We start from the raw sequence: 13,923 nt of genomic DNA on the forward strand, positions 1-13,923 counted from the left end.
AGTGTCTCTGCGCCAGCCCTGCTTCACTGTCATTGAGCCCTCAAGTCCCTGCTTTCTGCTGGTCCCATCTACTGAGCCAAAGTGAAAATGGATGTAAATTTTCTAGTGCCTTCATCCACTCATTTTCCCTACACACCTGCAAGTCTCCTCACACTGCTTTCATGGACCCTGCTTACAGTGGCTCAGATCACACAGGTCAGGCTTTGGTCCCCATAAACATGCCACAACCCTTCAGCCCTGGTGATTGGGAGTTGCTGACCCAAGGAGGGTATATCAGACCCCATCAGACCCCCAACTCCCACCCCTTTCACTAAGCCCTGTCTTAGCTGTATCTCCAGCACTAAAGCTAAGAACAGAAATATCCTGTCATCCTGCTGCTCCAAGCCTGCCCTGTCAGAGCTTCCCACTCCAGTTTGGCAAAGGACATGGCTACTGCAGGATCAGTGATGCTCAAACTCTTTCAAGGTCTTATTGAACAAATGAGATTTGACAATGATTTAATTTTTTTAAGAAATGAAGATGCTCTTTTACACACAAAAAATTACTTTTCTTCCAACATTTCTGATCATGGGGTTGCATTTTGCCCTCACACACCCAGCAGACTTCTTCAAGATTCTGGCTTGATCTGGAGAATTGTCCCTTCTCCTGCATACAGGGCCCAGGGACCACTCAGGGATGGCTGTGATACACAAGTGGGGGACAAGACAGGACTGGCTCACAGGACAAGACTGGTGCACCCTGGTATTTAAGGGCTTGGCCACAGTCAACCCCTGTGTGGTGTTTAACCCTTTCCCTGGGTGCCAGGGGTCCAGCCTTACCCTGCAGCATGGGAGCACAGTGGGATGTAGGAAGAACAAGGGTGGTGTGTGCAGTGGGGGGTACCTGCCCACCTCCCCTCCAGTTCTGCCCCCCAGCTGCAGCTGGGAAAGGGCAACTAAAGCAACTGAATCCTTGGGAGAAGTCTGGGTTAGAAATGTGAGCTTGTGCCAGGGCAGGCAACTGCAGGCACTGGCCAAGTGAGCTGCCCTGCCTGGTGGGCAGGGGTGATGGGTTCTGTGGGGGAACACTGGGGAAGAGCAGATCAAAGCACTTGGAGGATCAGCCATGGCCCAGAATGTGCTGCGGGTGTGCAACCTCACAGTTACTTGTCCTCTCCATCTGCAAAGAAGAAATGAGATTTGCTCAGCCACCTTCTCCCTGTGGGGCAAGCTGGGAGCCCCAGGGTGTTTTCTTTCAGGGGCACAGGGACAGAGAGAAAGGAGACCCCACAATCCTGCTCACCTATCTGCTCATCTGAGTCATTCTCTGCCTCCTCCGAGGAATCTGTTGAGGGTTGCAAGAAAGCTCCATATCAGCTTACACCATAACCACATTTGCTGTGTCCTCCTGACCTCACAGCACCATTACCTCCAGACTAGGTGGTGGTTATGTGCTGAGGGAGATGCTCCCACAACCCTGCACAGCCCAGGGTATGGCACAACCTGCACATGGGCACCCCAAAACCCTTCCCCCATCTGCTCAGGGCTCTTGCTGCCTTAACCACAGGGAGGCTGGAACATTCTCACTCCCCTGCCAGCCCTGGGCACCAAGACAGCATCGTCCCAGTGCACATGAGCTGCAAACCCACCCGTGCTGGGTGACTGGTATCCATCACAGCCAATCTTCGGCCTCTTCTCACTGTAGCGGGCGCAGAGGTGGGCACTGCCCGCCCGATTACAGCACCAGTCGTACAGCTTCAGCTCCTGGTCTGGAGGCAAAAAGGAGAGTAAGGGGCTGAAGGGAAGAGGAGGGAGATGGACCAGTTCCAGGCGAGGCTTTCCTCAGCTTTTGGAAGCTCCACACTCCCTCCAAGGGAAACAGCATGTCAGGAAATAGATTGGCACAGAGATTAAAATTAACATTTACAAGCTACAACAATGCCAGCCTCAGCCAGGGGATGCCAAGGCCGGCTGTGCTTACCACGGTAGGGTGACGCCTGCCTGGAGGACCTCCAGTACCTCTCCTGCCGCCCCTCGATGAGCTGGTCCTGGCTGTCATACAGGCAGCGAACACCAGCACCGTGCTGGTTGGGGGAGGCTGAGTGCAGCATGGAGACACGGGCACCCCACCTGCCTGGAATGGGGCAACAGTGAGCCCCAGACAGCTCTGTCCAGCCAGCACACCTGCCTCGGGGCAAGGATCAGGCCAGAGCTGGCTCCTCATTATCCACCACTCCCACCACATCAGCCACGGTGCTATAGGGGTTTGGAGGAACTGATGGAGACCACCCAAATGGTCCCCCAGGGTGACACCCTGGCCCCCAGCATCCCCATGCAGGTCAGACCAACTCTGGCTGTCTAATAAGGCAAGAGGAAGTCAGCCCTCAAACCTCTCTTTTCCTGTCTCTGAAGGGTAGGCCAGTCCCCCTCGCCTTCTTAGGGTCACCTGCCCACCCTGTCAGCTGGGACCCCAGCCACCCTCGCAGGGCAGGTGGGGAAGGACAGCTTGGGGATGAGAAGGGTAAGGAAGCAGCATGTCCACTTGCCTCCACGGCTGCTCTTGAAGCGTGGGTCCTGCTGCCCTTGCTGCAGGGAGCAGGGGCAGGTGGGCAGGCCCTGGCTCCACGCCCTGGGTTCCTGCTGCTGCCCTGTCCATGCCAGGCACTTCAGCCGGTAGTTGTTGCCCACACGGCTCTCCAGCTTGTAGATCCACAGCCCACGGAGGTCTGAGCAGGGAGAGAAACCATGAGCTGTCACCTTTGGCTGAGGGGACCACAGGGGCTGTTTTGTCTCAAGGTGAGAGTCATATGGTGCTGATGCTGGAAGCTAAGCCCACATCAACCTCCAGCCATGGGACTCCATGTTCAACAGCTACTCAATAGAAGGGAAATGGGAAGAGCCTCTTGTCAAAGAAAAAAGCCTTGGGACAGAGCCATTGGCACAAAAAGTGACCATGGGATGTTTCAGCCTTAGGGCATAGCTGCTACCCAGGGGAAATATGCTTGAGGGGGAAAGTCTTCAGAACTCAGTGACAGCCTTGCCACAGTGGCAGGCTGGATTTCATTCCCTAGAAGAAACGAATCAATGAATCAAACTTCAATCCCCTCCTTCTGAACCCACCCCAGCTCTGTGGCATTACCTGTGTTGTAGCCCCTGAACTGGTCAGGGCGATATTTAGCAGCTGGAGGTCTCTTAGTCAGGTCATCATTGTAGTAAAAGCCATCCCCACTGAGTGAAGGAGAAAGAGGAAAAATCAAGGGTTGCTCTTCCTGGGTGGGATTATCCCAGCCCCAGCCCCAGCCCCAGCCTGCCCTTCAGCCATCCTGGTCCCATGCCAGTGGAATTTCAGCACCCACATGGCAGCTCTTGGGACAGGAGGGCAGAGGCATGATGTGCCCCAACCTGCTTCCTCCTCTCTATAGGGTACAGTATAGAGGTGTATTTCTTTCTGGGTGCTGCAAACACTCCTGCTGCCTCAGGTGCTGAGACCACCGACATCTGAAGACCCCCACAAGCAGCTTCCAAGGTTTCCAGCATTTTGCCGGGCGATTTGGAGCAGAAACGCACGAGTGGTCACGCACAGGCACACACACACACACGCCTGTGCCGGCCACGCTTCCCATCTGGGCCACCTTTTCCTTACCCAGCTGCAGCAGGCAGCTAATGAGAAAACCCTGGAGACAGCGTGTACAGGGCAAGACGTAATGTGAGGAGGCAGGAAACAACTGCTCCGGCCAAGCACGGAAATCCCTTCCCTCGGCTGGTGCAAAGTTCAGCAAACATCCCCTATTTCCCACTCCTTCCACCCAAACCAGGATGCTGGGGGCCCAGGACTCCAGAGGGATTTGTGGATCTTGCAACAAGCACAGCCCAGCAAGACAGCATGCTGCAGCATGATCCAGTCCCTAATGGGGCAAATTTGTTTGTGAGGCCCCTATATGCTAGGATATATGGGCATGCAGACCTGACCTGGGCTGTCCTCACTGTAGGGCACTCCCTGGGACATGGGGGATGGATGTGACCAGAGGGAGCTGTGGGTGGGATGCATCCCCATGCTCAGAGGAGGCAGGGATGGGGTGCTGAGCTGTTGTACCTGGTGTAGCCGATGAGCACGTCGGTGGAAGTGAGCCTGGTGTAATCCCACTGCATGCCTCCATCCTGGTACAGCATCAGGATGTAGGACCTGAAGCCATCAGTGGTCAGGACAGCCTGGTATGTGACTGTCTGTGGAGAAGCGTTACAGACAGGTAAGAAAGGGAGTGAAGATGTGGGGTTTAAAATTCAGGGTGTGGGGCAGTGCTTGCTGGGGAATGGCCAGACTGAGGTCTGGAGAGAAACAAGGCAAACACAGCCAGGCCTGGTTCACATTTCACATGGAAAATGTGATGGTTTTACTTTGAAACTGTTCCATGACAAGCTTCAAATTCACCAATTTTATGCCTTTGAAAAACAGAATTTCTGGTGTGTGATAAACCCCCATCACCTTAAAGAGAAAAGTTTTATGGAACAGAGGTAGTCCAACTAAAGGTATCCCTCAAAAAAACTGAAAACCATCAAAACATGGGCACAGCCCAGTCCTTTTTGGCAAAATGCTTCAAGACTGGCCTTTGTCACAAAACTTGTTCTTATTTTCAGGCACAGAGAAGGTCATTGCCTGCAGGTCTCGGGGTTCTTTGACAACTCAGCAGCACCTGTGTTCCATCAGTCCCTTACCTTGCGGGTGTCAGTCCATGCTGCGTAGACAGGTGCCTTCTCCCAGGTGATCTTCAGGGTCCAGGCTGCAGAGTAGGAGGACCTCATGTACCGCCGGACCTTCGCTTCCACGTCACGGACGAACGGCGGCTTGGCCGTGTTGAGGGTGGAGAACTCCTGTGGGGTGGGAACACACAGGCCTGTGTTAGCTCCCTGTGGGACAAAACAGGCCAAGACTGGGGTCATGCTCAGACCCCTGTAACCAAAGCGCTGGATGGGATTTGGATGGCTCAAGAGGTGACATAGAACCATCAGCCCTTAGATTTGGCTCAGGAAAGGGAAAAACCATTCAGGGGCTCCATCAATTACACATCTCAAGAGGCATCCACAGAATAGATGATAGGTTTATGATCAAAAGGTGTTTTGTGCTATCATGCTCCCAGGTGGCTTCACTCACCTGGTAAAAGGTGGTGCCGACACCTCTGGAGAAGTCAGCATTGTCCCAAAATACAGCGATCATGGGGACCTCTTCATGGCCATTGAAGCCACTGGGAGGAGGGTTGGGGTACGTGAAGACATTGTTGTCTGAGGCTGGGAAAATGATCTGTCCATTGTCTGTAAACTGAGCAGAGGGATCCCTCCATCAGGTGAGATCAGGACCAGCAGCACTCCCTGGCATGGGAGTGGCAGCCCTCCCATTTCCAAGTCCATTTTGAGCAGTGCCCAAGGAAAGCCACCACCTGACACTGCTGAAATGGCCACAAAGTCACCTCCTGCTGCAAATACATCACAGCAGCATCCCAATAGCTTTGGCCCCACAAGAGTCCCATCCCAGGCACCTGCTCCGTGATGTCTCTCCCAGGGTTTTGGATGGTGGCCACTTGCCCAACAAGCCAAACCCCAGTAGACTCACGTAAAGAGAGCTGCGCAGGGTTTTCCCAAATGGGAATCCAGTCTCAGGTTTGAAAAGTGGAGAATTAAAATCCACTCTCCTTTCCACGTACTCCTGATCATTTTCCCTTGCTCCATACCCATAGAGGGGCACAGCTGGAACTGGAAAACAAATAAACAAACAAACAATAAAAGCAAACCACATTTATAGTAAAGCCTTTGGTCTGTATCAAAAATTTTAAAGAGCTGAAATTATCTCGCTTCTACTGGGACAGAGCCTGGGCAGCAGAAGGATGGGGGGACACTACCTAAAGCCTCCAGGGACACTCTGCATGTCACCTTCCCTTGCAGGAGCTTGTTTCCCCCTCCTTTCACTGCCTTACATGAACACAGATGCCCTAAACCTGCTATGATGGCCTTTGTGGTCACTGTCCCCTGCTTCAACCAGTCCTGTTGGGACACTGTGCTGAATGACTGCCATTAGGAAGAACATTGTACAAGGACTGTAGCAGGGGACAGCACAATTAAACAACCACAGCTCTTTCTGGAGACTTTTACAGCCTACATTTTACACCCTATTTATGTCTGTTAAAAAAAAACAAAAAACAAGCATATTTGGAGGGGATGTGTTTTCCAGCTGATGGGACTCTATTGAAGGCAGGCTCAGCCTGCCAACTGTGCAAGCTCATGTGCAGGGGCTCCTCAGGCTGCATCTACCCCCAGGATCCTGACCTCAAATACATCCCTTGTTTTCTGGGCACTGAATGTCCCTGAGGATGGTCCATCAGGAAACTGGATGTGTTAGTCCCACCCAGGCTGCTCTGCGAGCATCACGTACCTGTGGGACTGGGCAGCAGGGTTGGGGCAGCTGTTGGCACTCCTGGTGGAGCTGGAACCACGGGGGACGATGCACGGGAGGTGACAGTGGCTGCTCCTGGCCTGGGAAGCACCTCCCTGCCCCTGGGCAGGAGGGCTGGTGGAGCTGGGCTGGCAGGGGCTGGGGACCTGCCCTGGGATCCCCCCTGGCCTGGGGAGGCTCCAGAAAGGCTTGGCCCAGAGGTGGCAGGGCCTCTGTTTGCCAGGCTGGTGGTCAGCTCCCTGCCCAGGAACGGCTGCAGGGCAGCGGGTGATGAGCCACCAGCAGGTCTTGGCCCCAGGGTTTTTGCTCCGGGACCGCCAGCAGTGAGCCCAGTGGGAGGAAGGCCAGGGAGCCCTGGGCTCCCTCCAGGTGGGGAGTGAGTCTCCATATGTGCCCCAGACCCAGTGGCACTGGGAAGTGGACGGATAACATCCCCTAGCCCTGTCATGGTTCCATGGAGCACAGCACTCCCTTCTCCAGGAACAGGGCTGTTGGCATCCCCAGAGGGGGCTCCAGGGCTTCCTGGCTGGCAGGGAGGCAGGAGCAAGGCAGGCCCCTCTGGCACAGCAGCCCCCAGCTCTCCCTTTCCCCCTGCAGAAGACCCCACTATCGACTCACGTGCTGAAAGCCCAGGGCTGGCAGCCACCCCCTCTGCAGAATTTCCTCTCTGTGGAGCAGAAGGCAGCACCGGGGCAGCATTGGGGGATATGGGAGCACGAGGGGACGCTTCTCCCAAAGGTGCCGGCATGCCTGAGGCCACCTCATCTTCAGGAGACCACAACTGAGCTCCAGCTTCTTCTGACAGCCCACCTGGTGAGCCTGGCAGCTGGGGGCTGCTCCCACTCTGGGTGCTTGGTGCAGAGTCAGGGTCCCCATTGGGTGCCAGCCCTGAGCTCAGCCCATGTCCAGGGAGAAGCAGAGAAGCAGCCACCGAGGTGGTCATGCCATTGGGAACACCGCTGTTGTCTGGAGCTGCTGGGACCAGGCTGGCACCAGGGGAAGGTCCCCCATTCACTGAGGCTCCTCCTGGCACCTCCACCACATTGACTTTGCTCAGTTTTCCATCAGAAAGTTCAGTATTGGCACCACTTTGAGTGCCAGGGGCAGACAGAGAGGCTTCTTGAGGGCCAGCAGTCTCCATGCCAGTGTTCAAGCCACCACCAGCTGCAGCAGCTCCAGGAAGGCTGGTTTCATCAGCAGCCTCACCTGCCCATCCAGGTAATGAAGACCCCTCTGTAGACAAGGAAGAAGATGCAGACTGCAACACACCTCCTGTTTCTCCACCAAGGGTTTCTGAACCAGCTGGTCCCATTCCAGTAGGAGCCTGGGACTGGCCCGTGGACCCTCCATCACCAGCCCTTTCACTTGCCCCTTCTCCTGCAGCTGGAAGGACCCCAGTGCCAGGACCCAGGGAGGGCTGAAGACCTTCAGCAGCACTCTCTGCTCCTTCAAGTGTAGCCAGGCTGGATGGATTTGAAATAGAGGAGGATGCAACATCACCACTGGGAGAGGCTGAACCAGATGAGGAACCTGCACCAGGCAGTTCACCCTGCTGAGGGCTGACAGCTGAAGAACTTGTCTCCATGTTGGGATTTTCACTCTCTGGGTTTCCTGCCTGATCCACATCCCCTGCACCCTCTGCCCCCTGCACCAGACCAAGCCCTGGGACAGTTTCACCATCTGGAGAGGCTGGGGACAGGCTGTCAGGGCCAGGGGCTGCAGATGACATGGGTCCTGCCTCATCACCCCTTGACACAGAAGGTGCCACCACATCACTGGGAGAGGCAATACCGGATGGGAAACCGGCACTGGGCAGTTGATCCATCCCAGCTGTTATTCCATTCCCTGCAGTGGAGCTCAGGGATGGCTCAGACTCAATCCCACTGCCTGCTCCTTCCACTGCTGGCTCTGCTATGCTGGCTCCTTGCTCTTCTGCTGCTGGCAGCCCCACATTTGTGCCAAGCTGGTCCCCAAGGCCAGGTGATGGGGGTCCTACCGGCCCATGGACTGCTGAGCTGGAGGTATCCCATGCTGAAGTCGAGTCGGTGTCTGGCCCTTCGGCTCCAGGGAGGCCGGATCCCACGGGAGCACCAGCTGCTGTTCCCCATGGCTGAGACCCACCAAAGGATGGAGACCCAGGTGCTCCCTGGGCAGCACTGAGGTCAGGGCTCACTGGTGTCTCTGCCTCAGACACTGGGCCAGCCACAGACCCCAGGGGTGGGAGAACAGCCCCAGGAGCACTGGCAGATTCACCGGGCAGGTCCCCTGTTCCTTCTGGCCCTGAGAGATCAGGCTTCATTCCAGCATTGCTGGGAGGTGAAGAGCCAGGCAAGGACCCTTGTCCCAGTGCTGGGGCTCCTCCTGTTCCATCTCCAAGTGCTGATGGGGGTGAAAGTTCAGCATGCACCATGTCCCCTGTTACTTCTGGTGACAGCTCTCCGATGTTAGTGAGATCCTGCTGAGGGCTGGCAGCTGAAGAACTTGTCTCCATGTTGGGATTTTCACTCTCTGGGTTTCCTGCCTGAGCTACATCCCCTGCACCCTCTGCCCCCTGCACCAGACCAAGCCCTGGGACAGTTTCACCATCTGCAGAGGCTGGGGACAGGCTGTCAGGGCCAGGGGCTGCAGATGACATGGGTCCTGCCTCATCACCCCTTGACACAGAAGGTGCCACCACATCACTGGGAGAGGCAATACCGGATGGGAAACCGGCACTGGGCAGTTGATCCATCCCAGCTGTTATTCCATTCCCTGCAGTGGAGCTCAGGGATGGCTCAGACTCAATCCCACTGCCTGCTCCTTCCACTGCTGGCTCTGCTATGCTGGCTCCTTGCTCTTCTGCTGCTGGCAGCCCCACACTTGTGCCAAGCTGGTCCCCAAGGCCAGGTGATGGGGGTCCTACCGGTCCATGGACTGCTGAGCTGGAGGTATCCCATGCTGAAGTCGAGTCGGTGTCTGGCCCTTCGGCTCCAGGGAGGCCGGATCCCACGGGAGCACCAGCTGCTGTTCCCCATGGCTGAGACCCACCAAAGGATGGAGACCCAGGTGCTCCCTGGGCAGCACTGAGGTCAGGGCTCACTGGTGTCTCTGCCTCAGACACTGGGCCAGCCACAGACCCCAGGGGTGGGAAAACAGCCCCAGGAGCACTGGCAGATTCACCGGGCAGGTCTCCTGTTCCTTCAACTCCTGAGAGATCAGGCTTCATTCCAGCGTTGCTGGGAGGTGCAGAGGCAGGTGAAGACCCTTGTCCCAGTGCTGGGGCTCCTCCTGTTCCATCTCCAAGTGCTGATGGGGGGGATAGTTCAGCATTTGCCAAGTCCTCTGTCCCTCCAGTCAGCAGCTCTCCATTATCAGCAGGAGATACTGAGGGCTGAAGGGCTGGAGCACTCATGTCACTCTGGATGTCTTCATAGGGACTGGTATCCCCTGGACCTCCTGCCTGTGCCGTGTCCCCTACCCCCTGAGCTCCCTGAACCTGGCTCCCAGCAGTGGGCCATGTCAGTCCATCAGGTACAAAAGGCTCTGGGCTGGGGGCATCTGAATCTGAGCTCAAGCCAGTGCCAAGTCCATTGGCCTCCTGGGGAGCTCCAGCCAGCATCCCAGCGGACTGTGACTCCCCGAGAGACGGAGACATGGCTGCTTCTGGGCCAGTAGCGAGGTCAGGACTTGCTGGTGTCTCTGCTGCACCATCAGCATCAGGCAGGGCTCTGGCTCCAGCCTCTGGGGCTGGGTAAGCAGCCCCAGGAGCACTGGGGGTGTCAGTGGAGGATGTCAGAGCATCAGGAAGCAGTGGTGGCTGTTCTCCAGTGTGGGTCTGCCATGGGGCAGGCTGGAGAGATGGACTGGCCAGATCCACAGCTCCCACGTCACCTGAGGGCACTGCAGTGGCTGAGACCGGGAGATTTGTGTCGCTCTCTGCATCAGTGGGAACCCCTGGGGCTGGCAGTGAGGTGGCAGTGTCTTCTGTTTCCTCAGGTGCCACTGGTGCCCTGCTGGCTGCAGGTGACAAGGCTGAACCAGAAGGCTCTGATGACACCCCAGGAACTCCCTGCCCATCCCCACCATTGGATGGTGTCAGTGAAATGTCTGGGCTCAGTGCCTGGCCAGGGAGGAGGGAGGACTTCTCAGGGTTTTCCACTGTTCCTGACATCGCTGGGCTCTCTGGAGGAACGTTGGATGGGCTGGCTGTGCTGAATTCACCATTTATTGCATCTCCTGCATCTCCAGATTCTGAAGCCAAAGGACTTTCCTCACCAGCTGGGGCCATTTCTCCTGCTGGCTCTGGGTTAATGCCATCAGCCCTGCCCACTGCTCCATCCTGCTGGGCTGGAAGCAGCTCCCTGGCATCAGGACTGGAGCCTGAGGAGTTGGCACTGGCTTCACCTTGAATAGCTTCAGGCAGGATTACTCCTTCCTCGACTGCTTCCTGGGCTGTGGTCAGCCCTTGGCTCAGCAGCACAGTGACACCAGCAGTTGGCTCTGGCACCCAGGTGACTGCCAGTGGAGAGGTGGTGGGGAGGGATGTAGTGCCAGTACTGAGGTCTGTGTCTCCTCCTCTGTTTGCAGGGATGTCCTTGACATCCTCAATGACAGGGGTGGTCCCCAGAGGGACATCAGGAGGGACATCTAGCTCATCATGCACTGCTTCTGGGGTGACAGCAGGGTGCTGTGTGGTGATGGCAGCAGCAGTTGTGGCCATATTGGGAGCAGAGGAATTTCCCTCAGTACTCTGAGTGGTGTTAGGAGCCTGGGTCCCATTCACCAAAGCTGGCACCGAGGAGCTGTGTTCGTTTGTCACCGTCACTGGATCCGTCTCAGTCCAGGGAGGGAAGGTCTCAGCATCAGCTGCTGTGGAGCTCATCTCTGTTGTGAGGGTAGTATGGGGCCACTTGTCCTCTGTTGTCATGGGGAAAGCTGTCCCCACAGTAAAGGACCCATCGGTAGTGACAGGGACAGCAGCAACAGCCCCGAGCCCTGCAGAGAAGCACAAAGTGGAGTGTTACGGTGGGAGCTGGAGCTGGCAGCCTGCCAGGCTCAGACATCTCTCTGTGAGAATCATAAAGCTCCCACCACTTCTTAAACCTCTTCTACCTCATCCCATAGCCTTACAAGGCCCTGATTTAAAAGCCAAGGAGTGCAGTGTGGGCTGCCTTGGGTAAAGCACTGCACAGCACCTCTTGCATCTTCAGCATCAGCAGCTGGCAGCTGAGACAGGACACAATTCACCACAGGTCAGGGAGAGGCACTGATGCAAGCATGGAGGCAAAAGCAGCTGCTGAAACCCAGTCCAGTCATGGGATGCCCGGCCACTGGGTAGAGCTGGAGCCCAAGTAAGTCTAGTTCATAGCCCTGGGGGTGTCTGTGCAGCTCTGCCACCTCAGGGCAACCCTCAGCCCTCTTTCCATCGCTGCAGGGACAGCTCTGAGCACAGTCACTTCTGCACAGCCTGGGGGCCTTCTGTGGTTTTTTCACCTTTCGGGTGTCTGAGGGACATTTAAATAACTTTACCCAAAGCCCACTGTCAGACAGAAAAGCCAAGGTTTAGGGAAGCTTTCCCTGACTGCAGATGGATTCTGATCTGCTGCACTTAAAGCAGGTTCAATAAAACTCTCCTGGGCTGGGCACCTGCCTGCTCCTGCCCCATCCCTCTTGCCTCCAGCTGACTGAAGGCACCAGGGGTTCCCTGCCCAGGGAATATTTGCAATCTCCCAGGACCAAGCCCTGCTTACAGTTCTCTCTTCCTGCTGCCAAAATCCTAACCCACATCATCCAGGAGCTCTCCTGAAAGGAGGAGACACCTGCCCACATCCCAGACGTGTCTCCCAGAACCCACTGGCACCCATGGGTGGCGTCTCACACGGTCTTATTTTTAGGACAGGGACGCAGGCTCTGGGGCGACCAGGCTGCCGCCGTTGGCTCCGTGAGGAGCCGGGTGGATCTGCTGACGCTTGGCTTTAGGGAGCTTCAATTAGGGGAGACGGAGGGCACCCCGATGGCAAGATCCAGCAGGGCTTTCCCGCAGCCTGACAGCCCCAGCCTGTTCCCAATCCTGGTGCTCCAGTTTGTCAGGTTCCCCCTGACAGGCAGCCAGATCTCCCTGCAGCAGAGGTGCCTCCAACCTCACCGCCAGCTCAGCTCGTTAGCTCCCAGATAGCTTGTGCAGGGTCATTAATGAATATCAGCTCCTGTGCCAGACCAGTCCTCGAGGGGTCCATCCTCTGCTAGACCCACATTCCCTTTCCTGGCAGGCTGCTTCAGTGTCATCTTCCCTGGCTGGAAAAGGCTCGTTGTACCAGCCTCCTCAGCCAAAGGAACACAGCAGCTTCTGTCCCCATCTCAGGGAAAACAAAGTACATCAGTCAAGTCACCCAGTTCAGTCTGGACCACTCACCCTAATTCTCACCCTGCAAACAGGGTAAATCCCTGTTTTATCTTAATTCTTCAGTGTGGAACAGGAAACACCATCTTCCCCACACCCCCATTCATGGGAAGTTTGTGTGAGAGGGGCCCCAGCAGTGAGCACCAGCATTTGTTCTTCCCTGGGATGTGGGAGGGGTGGGAGCATCCCTGGGTCCCGCTCTGCCAGCTGGCTTCCCTTGGCTCCTTTGCTGGAGGGGTACACAGCTGCCTGCAGGCTTCCGGGCCGGGCTCTCATCTCTCCCACGGCTCCACGCCTGCAGCCAGCCCCTTGGGGTGATGCCTGCCCTGTAAAATGCTTTTCCAGCTCTTTGGCTGCAATGACTTGAAAGGACTGGTCGAAAGAGGAGTTTCCAGTACAGCCAGGAGTGAAAGGCATCTCACAGTGTACCTGCTGCACCCTGACAAGGCTCGGGTAGTACATGGGCTAGCAGAAAAATATGGGACATACCGTGCAGAATCCATGTGCAGCATCCCAGGAAGGTGGAGAGCGTCCATCCCCTGGTCCCCATGCCTCAGGCCTCCACACAGGCAGAGCACTAGGAAGCTCAAAGGGAGGAGAGAGCAGCAAGGTGCAGCTCCCTCCGTCCCTCCCTGCCCGCCTCTCCTGCAGAGCTGGAGTCCCACAGGTGCTCCTGCTCCCTCCTATTTATAGGGATGGCAGAAGGAGGCAGGTTGTCTACGTCCTCTCCCGCCCCTGCTCCCTTCCCTCCAATGTCCCTGTCACCCTTCCCTTCCGGTGGAGCCCTCCCCTTCCCAAGGGCTGGATGCCCTGTTCAGGTGGGGCATGGGCTGGGGTGTGCCCAAAGCCCACCCTGCAGGGACCCACATCTCCCCAGGGAGCTGGGTGCAGGCTGGTGCAGCTCCCTGGGCTGCCAGGACCTGAAGGTGAAGCTGAGCTCAGAGCAGTGTGTGGCACTGCCAACAGTGGCATGGCAGTCACCCCACAGACCCCAGAGAACCTGCTCCACACGCAGGGTATGAGGGCACAGAGCAGTATGTGGTGGTGACAGGGCAATGCCAGCTGGTGTCAGCTGTGAGGACACAATGGACACTAAAATCACCAGCTGAGCCGTGTCTCAGCCC

The 13,923-nt window shown here is 56.6% G+C and overlaps 1 protein-coding gene across 3 annotated transcripts; it reads right to left on the reverse strand.

The window, feature by feature from the left end:
- Nucleotides 1–480: 480 nt before the first annotated feature.
- On the reverse strand, nt 481–13,827 carry LOC111933436 (uncharacterized). 3 transcript variants are annotated; one of them, XM_086843040.1, is made up of 13 exons: nt 13,289–13,827; nt 8,962–11,394; nt 7,039–8,058; nt 5,584–5,723; nt 5,128–5,292; nt 4,692–4,847; nt 4,072–4,202; nt 3,118–3,206; nt 2,521–2,704; nt 1,960–2,108; nt 1,628–1,747; nt 1,282–1,323; nt 481–1,158 (listed from the first exon to the last, which is right to left on the reverse strand). In XM_086843040.1, exons 1-13 carry the CDS (start codon nt 13,347–13,349, stop codon nt 1,142–1,144), a joined length of 4,707 nt encoding a protein of 1,568 aa, XP_086699166.1. In that variant the 5' UTR covers nt 13,350–13,827; the 3' UTR covers nt 481–1,141. The 3 variants fall into 3 exon arrangements, with proteins under 3 accessions (XP_086699166.1, XP_086699165.1, XP_086699164.1); XM_086843039.1 differs by having other exon boundaries at nt 7,039–11,394; XM_086843038.1 differs by having other exon boundaries at nt 6,400–11,394.
- Between the last annotated feature and the right edge of the window lie 96 nt (nt 13,828–13,923).

This window comes from Cyanistes caeruleus, chromosome 10, assembly GCF_971803275.1.
Source record: "Cyanistes caeruleus chromosome 10, bCyaCae1.hap1.1, whole genome shotgun sequence".
Taxonomy (NCBI): Eukaryota; Metazoa; Chordata; class Aves; order Passeriformes; family Paridae; genus Cyanistes; species Cyanistes caeruleus.

Bases quoted from the DNA above. Each gene is read 5' to 3' on its own strand.
- LOC111933436 (XM_086843038.1), bottom strand. From the start codon at position 13,349: ATGGGGACCAGGGGATGGACGCTCTCCACCTTCCTGGGATGCTGCACA. The intron at 11,395-13,288 runs GTATGTCCCATA...GCTTCTCTGCAG, and splicing joins CTGCACATGGATTCTGCACG to GGCTCGGGGCTGTTGCTGCT. The intron at 2,109-2,520 runs GTGGACATGCTG...CATTCCAGGCAG, and splicing joins AAGAGCAGCCGTGGAGGCAA to GTGGGGTGCCCGTGTCTCCA.